The sequence below is a fragment of the Chamaea fasciata genome, unplaced genomic scaffold (genome assembly GCF_029207755.1).
Source record: "Chamaea fasciata isolate MVZ Bird 193981 ecotype frontalis unplaced genomic scaffold, bChaFas1.0.hap1 SCAF_1, whole genome shotgun sequence".
Taxonomy (NCBI): domain Eukaryota; kingdom Metazoa; phylum Chordata; class Aves; order Passeriformes; family Sylviidae; genus Chamaea; species Chamaea fasciata.
Genome location: NW_027094086.1, coordinates 105,532,474 through 105,546,777, shown reverse-complemented (window position 1 = coordinate 105,546,777; position 14,304 = coordinate 105,532,474). Strand labels below are relative to the sequence as shown.

The following is a 14,304-nucleotide window of genomic DNA, read 5'->3' as shown; positions in this document are numbered from 1 at the left end:
CTTGAAAGATTGTTGAGGTCGAAAGTTTTGAAGACTCTAACAGATTGAGATACTAAATTTTCTTCTTTTTCTTGTGCCATGTGGGTTTTGCTAACACGTTGAATGTTTCTTCACAGAATTCCAAAGTGGAGGATTAACTACCATAATTGTAAGGGCTTCAGTTGAGTTAATTACTAAGGGAATCAGAAGGCAGTGATACTTTGTGAACCATAAAAATCAGTTCTGTATGTCACATGGTCTTTTAAAAAACTTTAAAAATGCTTTGGATTTTAATATATTTCTATAATCACAGGGAAATGGCAGGCAAGAAGAAAGAAATCCAGATCCAGGTAAAAATCCTAATTGCTTAAACAACTTTAGAGGGAAATAGATGCTTTTTCTGCCTTTTTAGAATGTTAAAATGTTAATTAATTTTGTTTCAGACCATAATAAGTGATCAAAACCAATGGGATGAAATGCTGCTGACAAATGGTATAGTAGGTAATAACAGCTGATATTTTCTTTTTAAACTTTCATGGACATATGGTTCGTATGGACATATGGTGCAGGTTCTCATGTATTTTCTTTAATACTCTAAAAGACTAGTGCTATATCTTTTAAAGAAAGGCTATATTAATATGTATTTATAAATGCATATAATAGAGTCATTGAATCATGAAATGAAATTCTTTCAGCTGGAAAATACTTTTAAGTTCATATATTACAATTATGAATACACAGTATCTTATATGACAAATACTCATCAAAATCTTATTTATCTAAATTTTATTTTTATATAGTGCTATACACCATTATTTAGAAAATACCTTTCTAAAATGGTATTCTCCATGGCAGAGAGTTGGAAGCTTCTGTGTGTAAAATCTTACACAGACTGAGTTAATACTGCAGCACTCTAGGGAGTGCACATTCTATGACATTAATTTTTCCCAGTTTTCAGTTCACTTAGTCCAATAACTATGTCTCCTATGTCTCCTATGTCTCCTAGGAACTGTTTTTGGGTAGAAGGAACAAATCTGTAATGGGATCACATCTACAGAGGGATAGTAATAGGCAAAGGCTCAGGGAGGTGAAAATCCTGTAGACTAAATGTCTAGATAAGAATGAAAAGCAACAGTGGGAAAAGAAGAAGAGAAAATAAAAGGAAAAGGAATATGGGAAAAAAGTTACTATTTGGATTAATCATCTCAAATAGTATTCAGAAGTAAGTTTCCAATGTCAGAAGTAATTGAAATTAAATAAGCACCATCCTGTTTAAAAGTCCTGTCTGAGATTTATCTCAGGTTTGTCATTAGCTGAGACCTACATCTTTTCTATTTTTCTTGTTATCTGCGGCTACTGAATGTTCCTACTGCTTCATCTATGCAGAGAATGCCATTCTACAACCCCGAGATGGGACAAACTTCTCCATCCTCTCTTTCTTCTTGATCTGGCTTTTTTTTTCCCTGTGAAAGGCATTAGATCACAGTCATGTCATCTCTCTTTCTTCCTCTTCATGTTTTGGTGTTGTTTCATTTTGTTTTTTTTAATTATATGGTTCAACTGATATATTCCTGACCTCAGTTTTAGCATATATTTTTTCTCATAAACTCTGTGAGACCTAGAAGTACAGTATTGTAATTTAGCAATTATCTACAGACTTCACACTAATCCCCAAAACCTAAACATGATAGAAAATCAGAAAACAGAGCTTTAGCTCAGGTTCAGCTTCAGGTTAGGGGATCTCTCAGACACTGTATTACACTAACATTTGGTGGTAATATTTTCCTTAACATAGGAAGTTGCTTAAGTGTTTCTAGTACTGGTAATAAGTAGTAGTCTGATGTTTCCATTATCACTATCTTAAATTCTTCTACAGTTTTTGGGATCTGATTGAGTTACAGTCAAATCCGTAACTGTAAACTTCAGGTCCAGTAAAGATGATTCCCTTTATTTTGATGAATGCATTACTTAGCACAATATTTTTTCCCTTTTTCAGAAGTACTCACTTATGCTGTTGGAATTATAAAACCTGATGATGTCTTAGCAGGACATGTAGAAGAAATTAAAAAGAAGGTAGAGAGAATTTTAAGATATTAATTCATTCTATTTATTTAAGAGGCATAATAGCAAAATGTAAGGTTAAGTAGATCCTAATTTATGCCCAGACTTTGGAATGGAATCTGATAAAGCTTCTCTGCTAAGGATAATAAAAGCATGATAATTTTTACCTGAAATAATCTGACATTCAAATTTATATTATTGCTTTAATATTCTATGCCAGCCGAGGTTAGACATTGATTCACATTGCTTCTGTTACAAAAAAAAAAAAAAAAAAAAAAGCACCTTACAACAATTTATATCAAGACTGAATGAAAATAATTTTAAAAAGCGTTATGACGTTATGACAGGGACAGTGACCTTTGCAGGAAAGGGAATCAGAGTGCTATATGTTGTTTCTGCAATTACTCTAGCTTAGCTGGAAAGAAAGGTAGCTCAGTGTAGAAAAAGTAAAAAAAAAAAAAAAAGGCAGTGCTTGAAAACAATTTAGCTGGAGCAGCTGCGACTTGGCTCATAAGGTGTGTTTTCCAACACGGGTTCCACAGTCAGCGTTGTCAGGCAGGCTGAAAACACACAGCAGCACCACAGGGGCAGAGTGCTGGTACACAGGTATCATCCGTATCATCAGTATTGGTGTATCATCAGTACTGGGGCTGGATACTGCCTTTGCTGGTAAAATATCAGTATATGGTACATACCTCATCCCAATGGACTGTGAACTTTGATGCAAGCCATATGTGTGCATCAGTCAGAAATGCTTACATTTAGTGCAGTAACCGAGTTTAAAACAGAAAATCATAAAGTAGATTTTTCTTTATTTGCTGTCCCTAAAGCCAAGTAGTTTAGCCTAATACAACAACTGCTAACAAGTGCGTATTTATGTGAATTTATTATGAATATAATTTATAATAGTTTGCAACAGAAGTTGCATGTTAACAACGCACAGTGATCCAAAGAATTATTCAATGTGAAATAAAAGGGATTATTAACTATTGAATGAATGTACTACATACATTGAACTTCATTATGTTTTTTCTCAAACATTAACTTAGGGGTTATTGTAATCTCAAATTTAGTGAAGTGCTTTGAAAGGCTGGAAGTCCAGTTTAGGCAAAGATAGCAGTTATATTTTGAATATTTCAGAGAATTTTAAATTTAAAGGAGCTTCCAAAACCAATGAATCTTTAGATTTACAATAACATATGATTTTGTGTGTGTCCATTTTCAAATGCCCATGAGTAATAACTGAATAATTGCAGATTAAAGATGCAGGATTTGACATTAAAGCAGATGAGGAGAGAATGCTTACTGAAGAGCAAATCAGAGTATTTTATGCCCAGAATAAAGAAGAGGTAAAAACAAACTAAAAACCTAAATGAAAGGAACAGGTAAAACATATAATTGTTATTAGATGTGCCTGAAAAACTCCATATGGTAAATTTTAAGTATATTGAAAACTGAATTAATGTACATAAAGAAAGAGATATTCTCTCTCTGTTTTCTTTCACTGACTCATATAAATATCATAATGTAGCAATCTAATATTCCACCCAATTTAAACTGACTTCCAATTAGATTTAAACTGACCTCCAAAAGATTGAGTTCTTTTTTCTGTTATCTAAATGTGCATGATCCTTAGATGGATCTAAATGGATAGAGCTAAATTTATAACACTATTTATCCAAATAAAATTATACTGATTTTAAAATGTGTCATGACAGGTCCAGTGACCTTTGTAGGAAAGAAAATTAGAGTGCTGTGTAGATTATTTCTGCAATTACTCGACCTTGGCTATTAGGTGCCGAAATGTGGCACAAACCCAAAATCCAGCGTCATCTATGTGACAGTGTGTATCTATTTGACATATATTTTTCCAGCCAGAAAATAAGTGATAACACATATTGCATTTTTTATTTCTTCCCAGATTTTATCATGGGTTAGTTCTGGGAATAAATATGTGCACAGGCAGAAAGGGAAAGCATCTCAGCCAAAATCTACTTTTTTGTGCCTTGTCCTATATTAGGGGACAAAACTAACTAAAGACATACATAAAGTTCAAGAAAATAATTAAATTAGGCTGCCCACCATTAAATGGCAGTGGTCTAGCAAGCTAGCACCTGGATATGGTCATATTTTCCAGCAGTGTGATAGCTAAAATTAACTCTTCAGTAGGATCTGAGACAAAAAAAATGAAGTTGCTTAGCAAATATTTATTCCTTCTGCTATGTGTCTAAGATAGAGGCTGGAACTATATGCAGACAAATTGTTTGTTTGATATTATTAGAGGGAGCAATGGAAGTGTTTGCCTAATCTGAAGGAGAAGGTGGGAAGGTGTTCCTGTGGCATTCCAAATGAATAGGAGTAGATGAGATGGCTCCTACTAAGTCAGAGGGAAAAACGAAAACTGATAGCAGTCACTAGATGGCTGCACTATGGCTTAGAAAAGAAGTAACAGGGACATCTTGTAAAAAACTATGAAGAGCTTGGTTTTAGCAAAGCTGGGATTGTAGGTTAGACAGAGGCAGTTTTGAAACAGAGGTAAATTTGTCTTCATGGGAATAGCAGCCAAATTTGAGACTAGCTAAGTGTAGAGGTAGACATGGGAAGAACAAAGACAAACAAACCATACAATGTTTGATATATTATTGAATCATAGAATCACAGAATGGCTGGGGCTGGAGAGGACCTTAAAGATCATCTGGTTCCAAGGGTAGTGACACCTTCCACTAGAACAGGTTGCTCAGGGCCCCATCCAGCCTGGCCTTGAACACAGCTCCAGGGATGAAACATCCACAACTTCTCTGAGCAACCTATTCCTATTCCTTATCACCTTCACAGTAAAGAATTTCTTGTGATCTAAATCTACTCTCTTTCAAAGCAAAGCCATCTTCTCTTGTCCTGTCACTACATGCTCTTGTAAATAGTCCCTCTCCATCTTTTTTGTAGGCTCCCTTCAGGTACTAGAAGGCTGCAATTAGGTGGCCCCAGAGCCTTCTCTTCTGCAGGCCAAACAATCCCAATTTTCTCAGTCTTCCCTCATAGAAGAGCTGCTCCATCCCTCCAACTGCCTTGGTTGCCTCCTCCGGACTTGCTCCAACAGTTCCATGTCCCTACTGTGCTGGGTCCCCAGAGCTGGATGCAGCACTGCAGGTGGGGTCTCACCAGAGCAGAGCAGAGGGGCAGAATCCCCTCCCTCACCCTGCTGGTCATGCTGCTTTGGATGCAGCCCAGGACACGTTTGGCTTTCTGGGCAGCAAGTGCACATTCCTGGCTCATGTCCAGCCCCTCATACACCAGCACCCCCATGTCCTTCTCCCCAGGGCTGTTCTCAATCTGTTCATGCCCCAGCCTGTGCTGACACTGGGGGCTGTCCTGAGCAGGTGCAGCACCTTGTGCTTGGTCTTGTTAATGCCCAATGCTCATGGGCCCCCTCCTTGTGCAGGTTCCTCTGGATGGCATCCTGTCCTTTGGCTGAGTCAGCTTGGTGCCATCTGCAAACTTGCTGTGGGTGCACTCAGCCCTTCACCTATGTCATTTATGAAGATACTAAACCACACTGGCCCCCAGTATGAACACTGGAGGACCCCAATTGTTACTGATGTCCATTGGGACTCCAAGCCTCTGACCACTACCCTCTGGATGCAACTGTCCAACCGACTCCTTATCTACCAAAACCATTTCTCTCCATTTCAGAGTGAAGGATGTTGTGGGGTACCATGTCAAGGACTTTACAGAAGTCCAGAGAAATGACATCTGTAGCTCCTCCCCTGTCCACGATGAAGTCACTCCATTGTAGAAGGCCACAGGGTTGGTCAGGAAGGACTTGACCTTGGTGAAGCAGTGCTGGCTGTCCCAAATCACTTCCTTGTCCTCCATGAGCCTTAGCACAGCTTCTTGGAGGATCTGTTTCATGACCTTCTCAGGCACAGAGGTGAGGCTTGATAGGCCAGTAGTTCCTGGGGTCCTCCTTAACACCCTTGAAAAGATGTATACAATGTTTCCCTATTTTTCAGTCATCTGGGACTGCGCCATGACTTTTCAAATCTTGCGGAGAGCGGGAAAAAACACTATTACACCATAGCAGATCCCTACCAACATTAGGACAGAAGAAAAATAAAACTGCTATGAACTATATGGTTCCAGAGAGCCCTATGCATATTGAGAGGCCAATTATCTGGCATTCTTTAAGTTTAATTTTAAGCTGAAAAATATTTTTTTTAAAACATATTGATTCCTTTGTGCTCAGTGGGCAAAGTTATTCCTGATTTAATACTCCACAATCTTGCTGAATTCCTGGAGTCTGCCTTTTACATGGGAATGGAGACTCAAGGTGATAGGCCTTCAGATCAAACTGGAAGCAAAAATCATTTCTTTTTAATGATGAAGCTCCAGGAAGAAGATCCAGGACAGCCAAAATTAACAGCTACAGATAATTCTAACATAAGCAAGAGTACTTTTGAAGCCACCACAGTATAAAGACACACTTTATGCACTATACTGAACATTTTTTGTACTTAATCTTGTTTCCTCCAAGTTTGTTCATCTTGGGAAATGGGTTAAGAATATGCATAGATATGAAGACGATTGAAAGAGAAAAGCAATGAATTGAAAGAATACAGATGAAGTGAATGAAGTGAATACTTCATCCTCATATTACTAAAGGAAAAAACTATCATATGAAATGACGTGATGCTGACTGGTACAGCTTTAGTCAAATATTTAAAAGAAGAACAGATATGCCCAAAAAAAAGGTCACATACTAAAAAAAAAAAAAAATTATAAAAAAATAAAAATAATTAAAAACTCACACCACAAGCTTCAAAAGTTATTTTTTCTGATGGAAATGCACTTTCACAGGATTGAAAGTTGAAACTGAAGTGAAAAACACATAGGAAAGCACATGAAGGGAAACCCTACAAACGTCTTGCAAACAGCTCAGTGTTATATATTTATTGGCAATTACATGGCTTTTAGTTTCAAAAATTATTCATGGAACTGTATTGCAGTTTCTTATGTCACACTACATGCTGTACTACAAGCACAGCATGTGATCACACTGAATTGCTAGATAAATTTCTTCATTCTTGTCATTTGCATTTTAACCTGGAAGAACATCTAGTTGTTTAAACTACTTGGTTTAAACAACTCTAGTTGCTTGAACTACTTGTTTAAAGTAGTTACATGACTTTTTTTATCTCAATTTACTTTTTTTAGACATTTGAGAATGTCTCAAATGATTGATCAAAAAATTTCCCAAACAATCCATCAGAGTTCTGAGGAATGCATGTGAATGCCAGTTTGGAACAGTAATGCATGAGTTACTTTAAAAGCATAATTTTCTTATTTCTGATGACAAACTCAGAATTCCTGCAATTCATAGTGGGGGAAATTATGTTTTTTAGCCTGACTTTGATGCATTTGTTCAATTCATGATGACTGGACCGTGCCAAGTTTTGATAATCACTAAAAAAGAAGCAACTGATGCTATTCCTCATTGGAAAGACCTGCGCAAAACAAGTTACTCTGGTGAGCCTGAGGAGAAAGTCAAGTAAGTACCAGTGAAAATGTGCATCTGTGATTTAGTCAAAGTGTTCAAAAGCAAGCCATAAACCAAGGTATATTCCTACAGAGATGTGCCCATGTGTGTAGGTCCAGGGAGCAGGCAGAGTTCGTCACCTAGTCCTTCATGGTACCACCACTAGAGATGCAACCCCAGTTCTTGTGGGAATTCAGAAATTTCTTGCTTCCTAGTTAAAGATGACAAGCCAAGGTCATTGATCTCTTTGAACTCATCTTCAGTGGGTTCTCAGAACAACAGGAACAATGATACACTTCAAAGCTGATGTAGTCCTTGCAATTCTAGTTCACCCATGTCAGGAGACTGCCTGCACTGCCAACTGAAGGTTGCACTCTTTCCCATGTTTGCCCCTATGTTTCTTGGGAAGCTGTAGGTATGGCCTAGGGCAGAACAGGGCACACCTGAGGTATGCGCTTCTCCCTGGGAACATTGTAAAAGCCAGCAGAGAAGCGGAAGGGTTTGTGTCCCCACACTGGGGTTTGTGTCCCCACCCTGCTTCAAGATATCAAAAAATTTGTAAGAATTATCTGTTCACAACCATGGTATCTTGAAATGAGTGTTTTTCTTCTATGCCAAGGGTTTGTAAAGGATTTTAAGGATGATAGTTGTACACGCAGCCTCAGAAAATAGAGTATTCACAAAAATTCAAATATCAGATCAGGTTTTATATTTAGAAAAGACATTTACTTAAAGCAACATGAGCTTAAATGCTGTGTCTGAAAATGAATTTGTTATAGTAATTGACATTTTTGTCAATGCCTGCTGCATCCCTTTCTCCATTAATTTAGTACAGCTGGGGAATTCTGCATTTTCTACAAGTGGCCAAGAGGGACTTGATTTACACAGCTAAACAAACAGGCAAGAAGAAACAATTAGAAATGTCTCTGTTATCAACAACTCTGTAGTACTATCTTTTTTATGATCATGTAGTACATGAATTAAGCACAAGACTTCTATTGATCATTCATTATACACTGTACTCTTGTCAATGGTAATTCTGTCTCATGAAACAGAGAAACTATTTTGGATAAGCTAGAGGGGAATTGTTAAAGCAGCCTGGCTGAGATTTCTCCTTCAGAGCACATAATCAGGCACTTTTTGAGAAGATTAATAATTCTCTTCCCAGAAATGTTACTATACTCATGAATCTGAATTTAATAAAAACTTAGTTTTGCATTTTATTCTTATGTTTCAATAAATTTTTAAGAAAGTACATCTTCAAAAGTCAGCTTGTTAACACTAAGCAGTGACTTAAATACTGCATTACTTAATGTTTCATCAGGTTGCCAGGACTCACAAAACCTGAGAGTCTGGTAAATATATGTGATGTGCAAGACAGTGTTGAAGATGCCAGCAGACAGCTTGCCTTCTTTTTTCCAAATTTTCATGCAAGTGAGGCAGAACATCACATTGAAAGGACTTTGGCCATAATTAGACCTAATCTCTTGAAGGAAAGGCGAGGTAAGCGTTAATAACTGTATTTTCTATCAAGGGTATATAAATACTCTCAATTTTGAATTATAAATTCTAACTCAATTAGCAAAACTTTTAAAGGTTATACTATCTTTCCAGCATTAGGCCAGCAGTAATCTTTGTCTGGAATGAAGTTATGAGGTTAATGTTTTTCAAATATTGAGAATGCAAATGTCAATGATATTTTGTTCCTTTGGTTAATTTTTCAAGAAATTCTGTACACGGAATATTTCTAGAAGACCTCTCAGATATGTTCATATTTTCAAATTTAGTATAGGGGACTGGATTTCTCACCATAATAAAGTAGCTGATATTGAATAGCAGGCTCAAGATAGATCAATGGCAAGGGGAAAAATATCCAGTCCAAGATGGTCTATGCTGCATGAGGCAGTGCTGCTCAAAGGCAGCTCTAAACAGACAGCATTTTTATACAGATTAAATCAAAAAATCTACCCCATTACATGAAGCTTCATCCAAACAAGTTTACTTTTCTTCTCAGACATATATTTACTTTTCTTCCTATATTTCAGATAGTATTTTTATTTCTAGCTTGACAATCCCTGTACTTGAGCAAATTTATGTGTGGAGAGCTGAAAGACTACAATTTTTATCTTTCCTTGTGAATTTATTTTCCTTATGGTTGTCTAGCACGTTACTTAGAGCAGCAGTTCTGTAGTTACGTAATTACACATTAATTTTGTAGGTAATTTTGACTTGTGCCAAATACTGCTTATTTACACATGTGGTCTTGTAAGACTTTGTTTTCACCTATTCAAATTCCTTAGACCTTCTTTTGATGGTAGTAACATGTATCATATTTATCAGTCAGGAATTCCTACTGAGGTTTTTTTAAGCAAGAGAAAGTCTAAAGACAATGAGGATCAGTTTTCTGGGTGTCCAGGCAATTAGTGATGCCTCCTAGCAGTTGCTTTAAATTAGTTTCCTGTTCTTTAGTTAGGAAACAAATTCACCTATAAAAAATTTAACATTGTCATTGAAAAATCTATGTCATTTCTCTACAAGTGTGTAAATGAATAGATGCATGGCAATTTAGCATTACTTCAATATATTTAACAGAATCCATCCTGCAAAGGATAAAGGATGACGGTTTCCAAATAGCAATGCAGAAAGAAATAATTCTATCTGAGGAACAAGTACGTTTGTTTTACAAAGAGCATGTAGGTCAAGACTACTTCCTGGTCCTTCTAGAGCAAATGACCAGGTATGTTGAATGGAGAATGTAAATCTGTAGAGTCTATATAGAATCAGATAAAACTGAAATTTTCACATTAAATAATTATTGAATCATAGACTCACAGAATGTTTGGGTTGGAAGGGATTATTATTGCCCACCTAGTTCCAACCCCCTCCCATGGGCAGGGACACCTTCCACCTGAATAGGTTGCTCAGAGTCCCATCCAATCTGGTGTTGAACACTTCCTGGACAACACATGGCTGCAAGATACACATGTCTAAAAGTTTAGTAAAAGACAAAACAGGAACAGATAACTTCAGATGAATGGAATAATTTCCAAGCACAACAAATTTAAAAAATCAAGTTTTTAAAAGTTACTAGCTACTCTATATGGCAGTATGTATGATGTCTCAGTGGCCAAGTCCACTGATTTGAGTGAAAACAGTCTAGGTCTGCTCTGTAACGGCTGCATTTAGGTTGTCTGTAGGAGAGCTCTGAAATCTTCAACCGGACTGTGTGCTTGGATGCCTTGGGGTATATACATGTTTGGATATTCTCTTCATATGAAGTTATGACATGGTTGGGGCATAATCAGTCTTTCTCTGTCTTGCCATTGTGACAAAACACAATAACTTTGCAATTTACACTCATATTTAAGTCCCATAAGGCTTCATCAGCCTGTACCTGTTTAAACAATCAGATAAGTTTTAAGGTCCTCCAATACTGGGGCTCATTTTCCTAGTCTGGGCTATATATAATCAAATTACTTTTTAGAAGTTCCAAGAGTTTAATTGCTTTTTTTAATGCTACTTTTCCACTTGTACAGTGGTCCAACTCTTGTATTGGCTCTAACACGAGAAAATGCTGTATCACACTGGAGAGGTTTACTAGGCCCAAAGACTCTTGAAGAGGCTAAGGAAAATCCAGAGAGGTAATAGTCACAGAAGTAAACCATCATTCACAGTTTCCAACCTACTTTCACATTCTTCATCTCATTCCACATTCCAACTAGTGGAACTATAGTGCCATCATCTGGAAACAGATATGCATTTCTGCAGTTTTCTTGGAAGTAGTAGTGCATTACATACAGGAACTGCAGCATTTTTTGCGATATAATGGCTGCTAATTAAATTAAAATTAGAATTAAAAGCTGAGTTTTAAAAAGTGCAATGAAGTGAAAGGGGAACTCTTGAGTCAGAGAAAAAATTTTGGTAATACCTATTCTTAATGGTGGGGGGGTCTTGAAATACCACCATTATTTTTTCTTGAAATACCACTAAGATTTTCTTGTAGCTTATTGAAAACTTTGCATCAGTAGAATATTTACCTGAGTTCTGCTTATAACATTGCTCTAGGAAACTGCAATGGTATCATCTTACCTGCTGCTGACAGAAGTGCCATGTCATTAAGAAATAAGTGGTATTTCTTGGAAATATAACAGCACGACTGTTGGGAGGGAGGGTGTTCATATTTCAGATTTTCAGATCAACACTAATTTATATCCCCTGAGTGAAGACTAATTATAGTTCAGAGCTCAAAATGGCTATGCTTTTAAGTAACATCACTCTTTTAATGACTCTTAGTTTGCGTGCACAGTATGCAATTGAAAATGTACCTATCAATCAGCTGCACGGCAGTTCTTCACTTACCGATGCTCAGAAGGAACTAGAGTTCTTCTTCCCTGAGGAACAAACCTTTGCATTAATCAAACCTGAGGCTGCTAAGACTCATAAAGGTGAGGAGTTTAGAAAGTATGGGCTATATCTAGTGATGTAACCGTTTCTACAAAAGATTAGCAATGCACACTGCAGTAAGTCACATCAAATGCATTCTTCTGATTCTCTGAAGTACATTTTCTGTGCAGAGAAATGGTTTTACACAGCTTGCATAATTAAGATCGAGATCTCAAACGTGACATTTCTTTTGCTTAAGCTGCCTCTATGTTTTTCTTTACTAGAATAGTGGTGAATTGAAGAAATAGAGCTCCTTGCTAAGTTAAGGGCCAGGCACTTCTGCAGACTACTTGCCCAGCACCTTTATTAGTCAAAGGAGAGATACTTGCCAAATTTGTATTACTTATTTCAGACAGTATCTCTACTGACTCAAAAGGGGTCATTGCTCAGTTAAATACATTCCCATCCTTGGTTTAAGTTACTGTAGTCTAAAGGAATAAGGAGAAAAAAATCAAAATAAAAAGAGTACTAAGTACAGTTCAGAATCTTGCCCTAAGGATGTTTGCTGCCACTCTAAAAATCCTCTACCTAGACTCCTTACATAGCATCATTCTATTCTGTTACAACAAATTTCAGTAGTCTTTCTAATGCTAATTCATCATTGGCCTTTGTGAGTCAATCTTCCCCTCTTGTGACAATCCACATTGATTTTGGCTGGCCAGGTGATGTTTGACACAGCACTACAACTACAGTCCACATTCTGTTCAATGTGAGAAATAACAGTGAATGCTATTGGCATAGTTAATTAAAATCTGGGTTTGATAGGTGCATCAAGATGGAAAATACAGTGACAATGGTTTCTGCCTATTTTAGAGGACTGTTGAAGTGGGTTTTTATGTTGTCCATATTTGGTTTGATATTGTAAGAAGAATTCTAATAGCTATTGGTGATTGTTTTAGAAAAAGTCATCTAGTATTTTCTGAAACTTTTAAAGTTTGGGTGTATGGGATTTGCATTTTTTGCATCCAAACCATTTCAACCAAAAATTATCTTGTCTGTAATTCTCCTAGATGAAATTATAAAAAAAGTTAAAGATGCTGGATTTAGCATCTCAAGGGTAAAAGAACAAGCTTTAACTCGTGAAATGGCTGAACAGTTTTACAAGGATCACAAAGGAAAACCCTTTTTTGAAGAGTTGGTGAATTGTATGACACAGTAAGTGTCTTGGTTTAAAGTACTGAGGTATATAAGTAGACATCACACTTTCTACAGTGCCAACAAAACATGCTACACCATAACTGGCGCAAGGATTTTACAACCTGTCACTCTTTCTGGCAGGTTTAGTGGCTTCTAGCACAGAATACTCTTCTTTCAAAAGGGAGATTTACAACTCTTTTCAACCTTAATGGTATTTTATTTGGGATTTTATTTTCCCTAAAAAGGAACCGCTTTCAATTGTGATCCTTTTCCTCCTCATGCAGGACAAATATCTTCCTCATGATATTGTTAGTATAGCTGATTGAAAAACAGTATGTATTGTCTTGCTTCAGAAATTATTGGGCGAGAATGTCTTTAGGACAAGAAGTCGAAATCCAAATACCTGATCATCATAATCTCTTTCACTTTCAAATATGAGATTTTTCCTTAAACAAAACATGCGGAAACAAATCTTAATATTTAGGCAGCTTAATAAAATTAAGATAGTTCAATGCTTAATATAACATTTCATGATACCTCTGACCACTAAAACTAAGTCTGCATCTCAGAAGCATCAGAATAGTGTAAAAGCTTCTGTATATTGATTTTACAGGGGTCCATCAGTGATAATGGTCTTATCAAAGGAAAATGCTGTGGAAGAGTGGAGGAATCTAATGGGCCCAGCTGATCCAGAAGAGGCAAAGAAGACCTGTCCTGAATCAATTCGCGCACAGTTTGCACATGATATTTTGTCTAATGCTGTTCATGGATCATCTAATATAGAACACGCAGTGAGAAGCATTCGGTTTTTATTTGGAGGGCTGGATGCAGACTAAACAATTAAGATACAGTTTCTGAAAATTGATATTCATGTGATTAGATGTATTTGTCTACCTAATCACTATATTTAAGACTACATAAACACATTTAGTTTTCTTCCTACTCACCCAATTTTAGTTGGACAATTTTGTTAGCAGCTTTTGCATATTGCAAAACATATTGATGCAGGGCCTGCTAGGAGTTTGACATTAGTAATGGTTTCTTTGTGTATGCTTAGTAGATGCTTCTTCTATTATCATTTTAACAAATTTATGCCTTTTCAATAGTTCCAGAATACTAAAGTGTTTTGTGTATACCTACCTTAAAAAGAA

The 14,304-nt window shown here is 36.6% G+C and overlaps 1 protein-coding gene across 1 annotated transcript; it reads left to right on the top strand.

Moving 5' to 3' along the window:
* Positions 1–296: 296 nt before the first annotated feature.
* Positions 297–13,989, top strand: NME8 (NME/NM23 family member 8). The gene is made up of 11 exons (XM_066189257.1): positions 297–329; positions 423–480; positions 1,976–2,052; positions 3,297–3,389; positions 7,440–7,585; positions 8,898–9,076; positions 10,166–10,310; positions 11,110–11,214; positions 11,867–12,018; positions 13,027–13,171; positions 13,767–13,989. Exons 1-11 carry the CDS (start codon positions 297–299, stop codon positions 13,987–13,989), a joined length of 1,356 nt encoding a protein of 451 aa, XP_066045354.1.
* Positions 13,990–14,304: the final 315 nt, after the last annotated feature.

Excerpts from the sequence above, each read along its gene's own strand:
- NME8 (XM_066189257.1), top strand. The coding sequence starts at position 297 with ATGGCAGGCAAGAAGAAAGAAATCCAGATCCAG. Across the intron at positions 330-422 it reads AGAAAGAAATCCAGATCCAG|ACCATAATAAGTGATCAAAA; the intron begins GTAAAAATCCTA and ends ATTTTGTTTCAG. Across the intron at positions 9,077-10,165 it reads TCTCTTGAAGGAAAGGCGAG|AATCCATCCTGCAAAGGATA; the intron begins GTAAGCGTTAAT and ends TATATTTAACAG.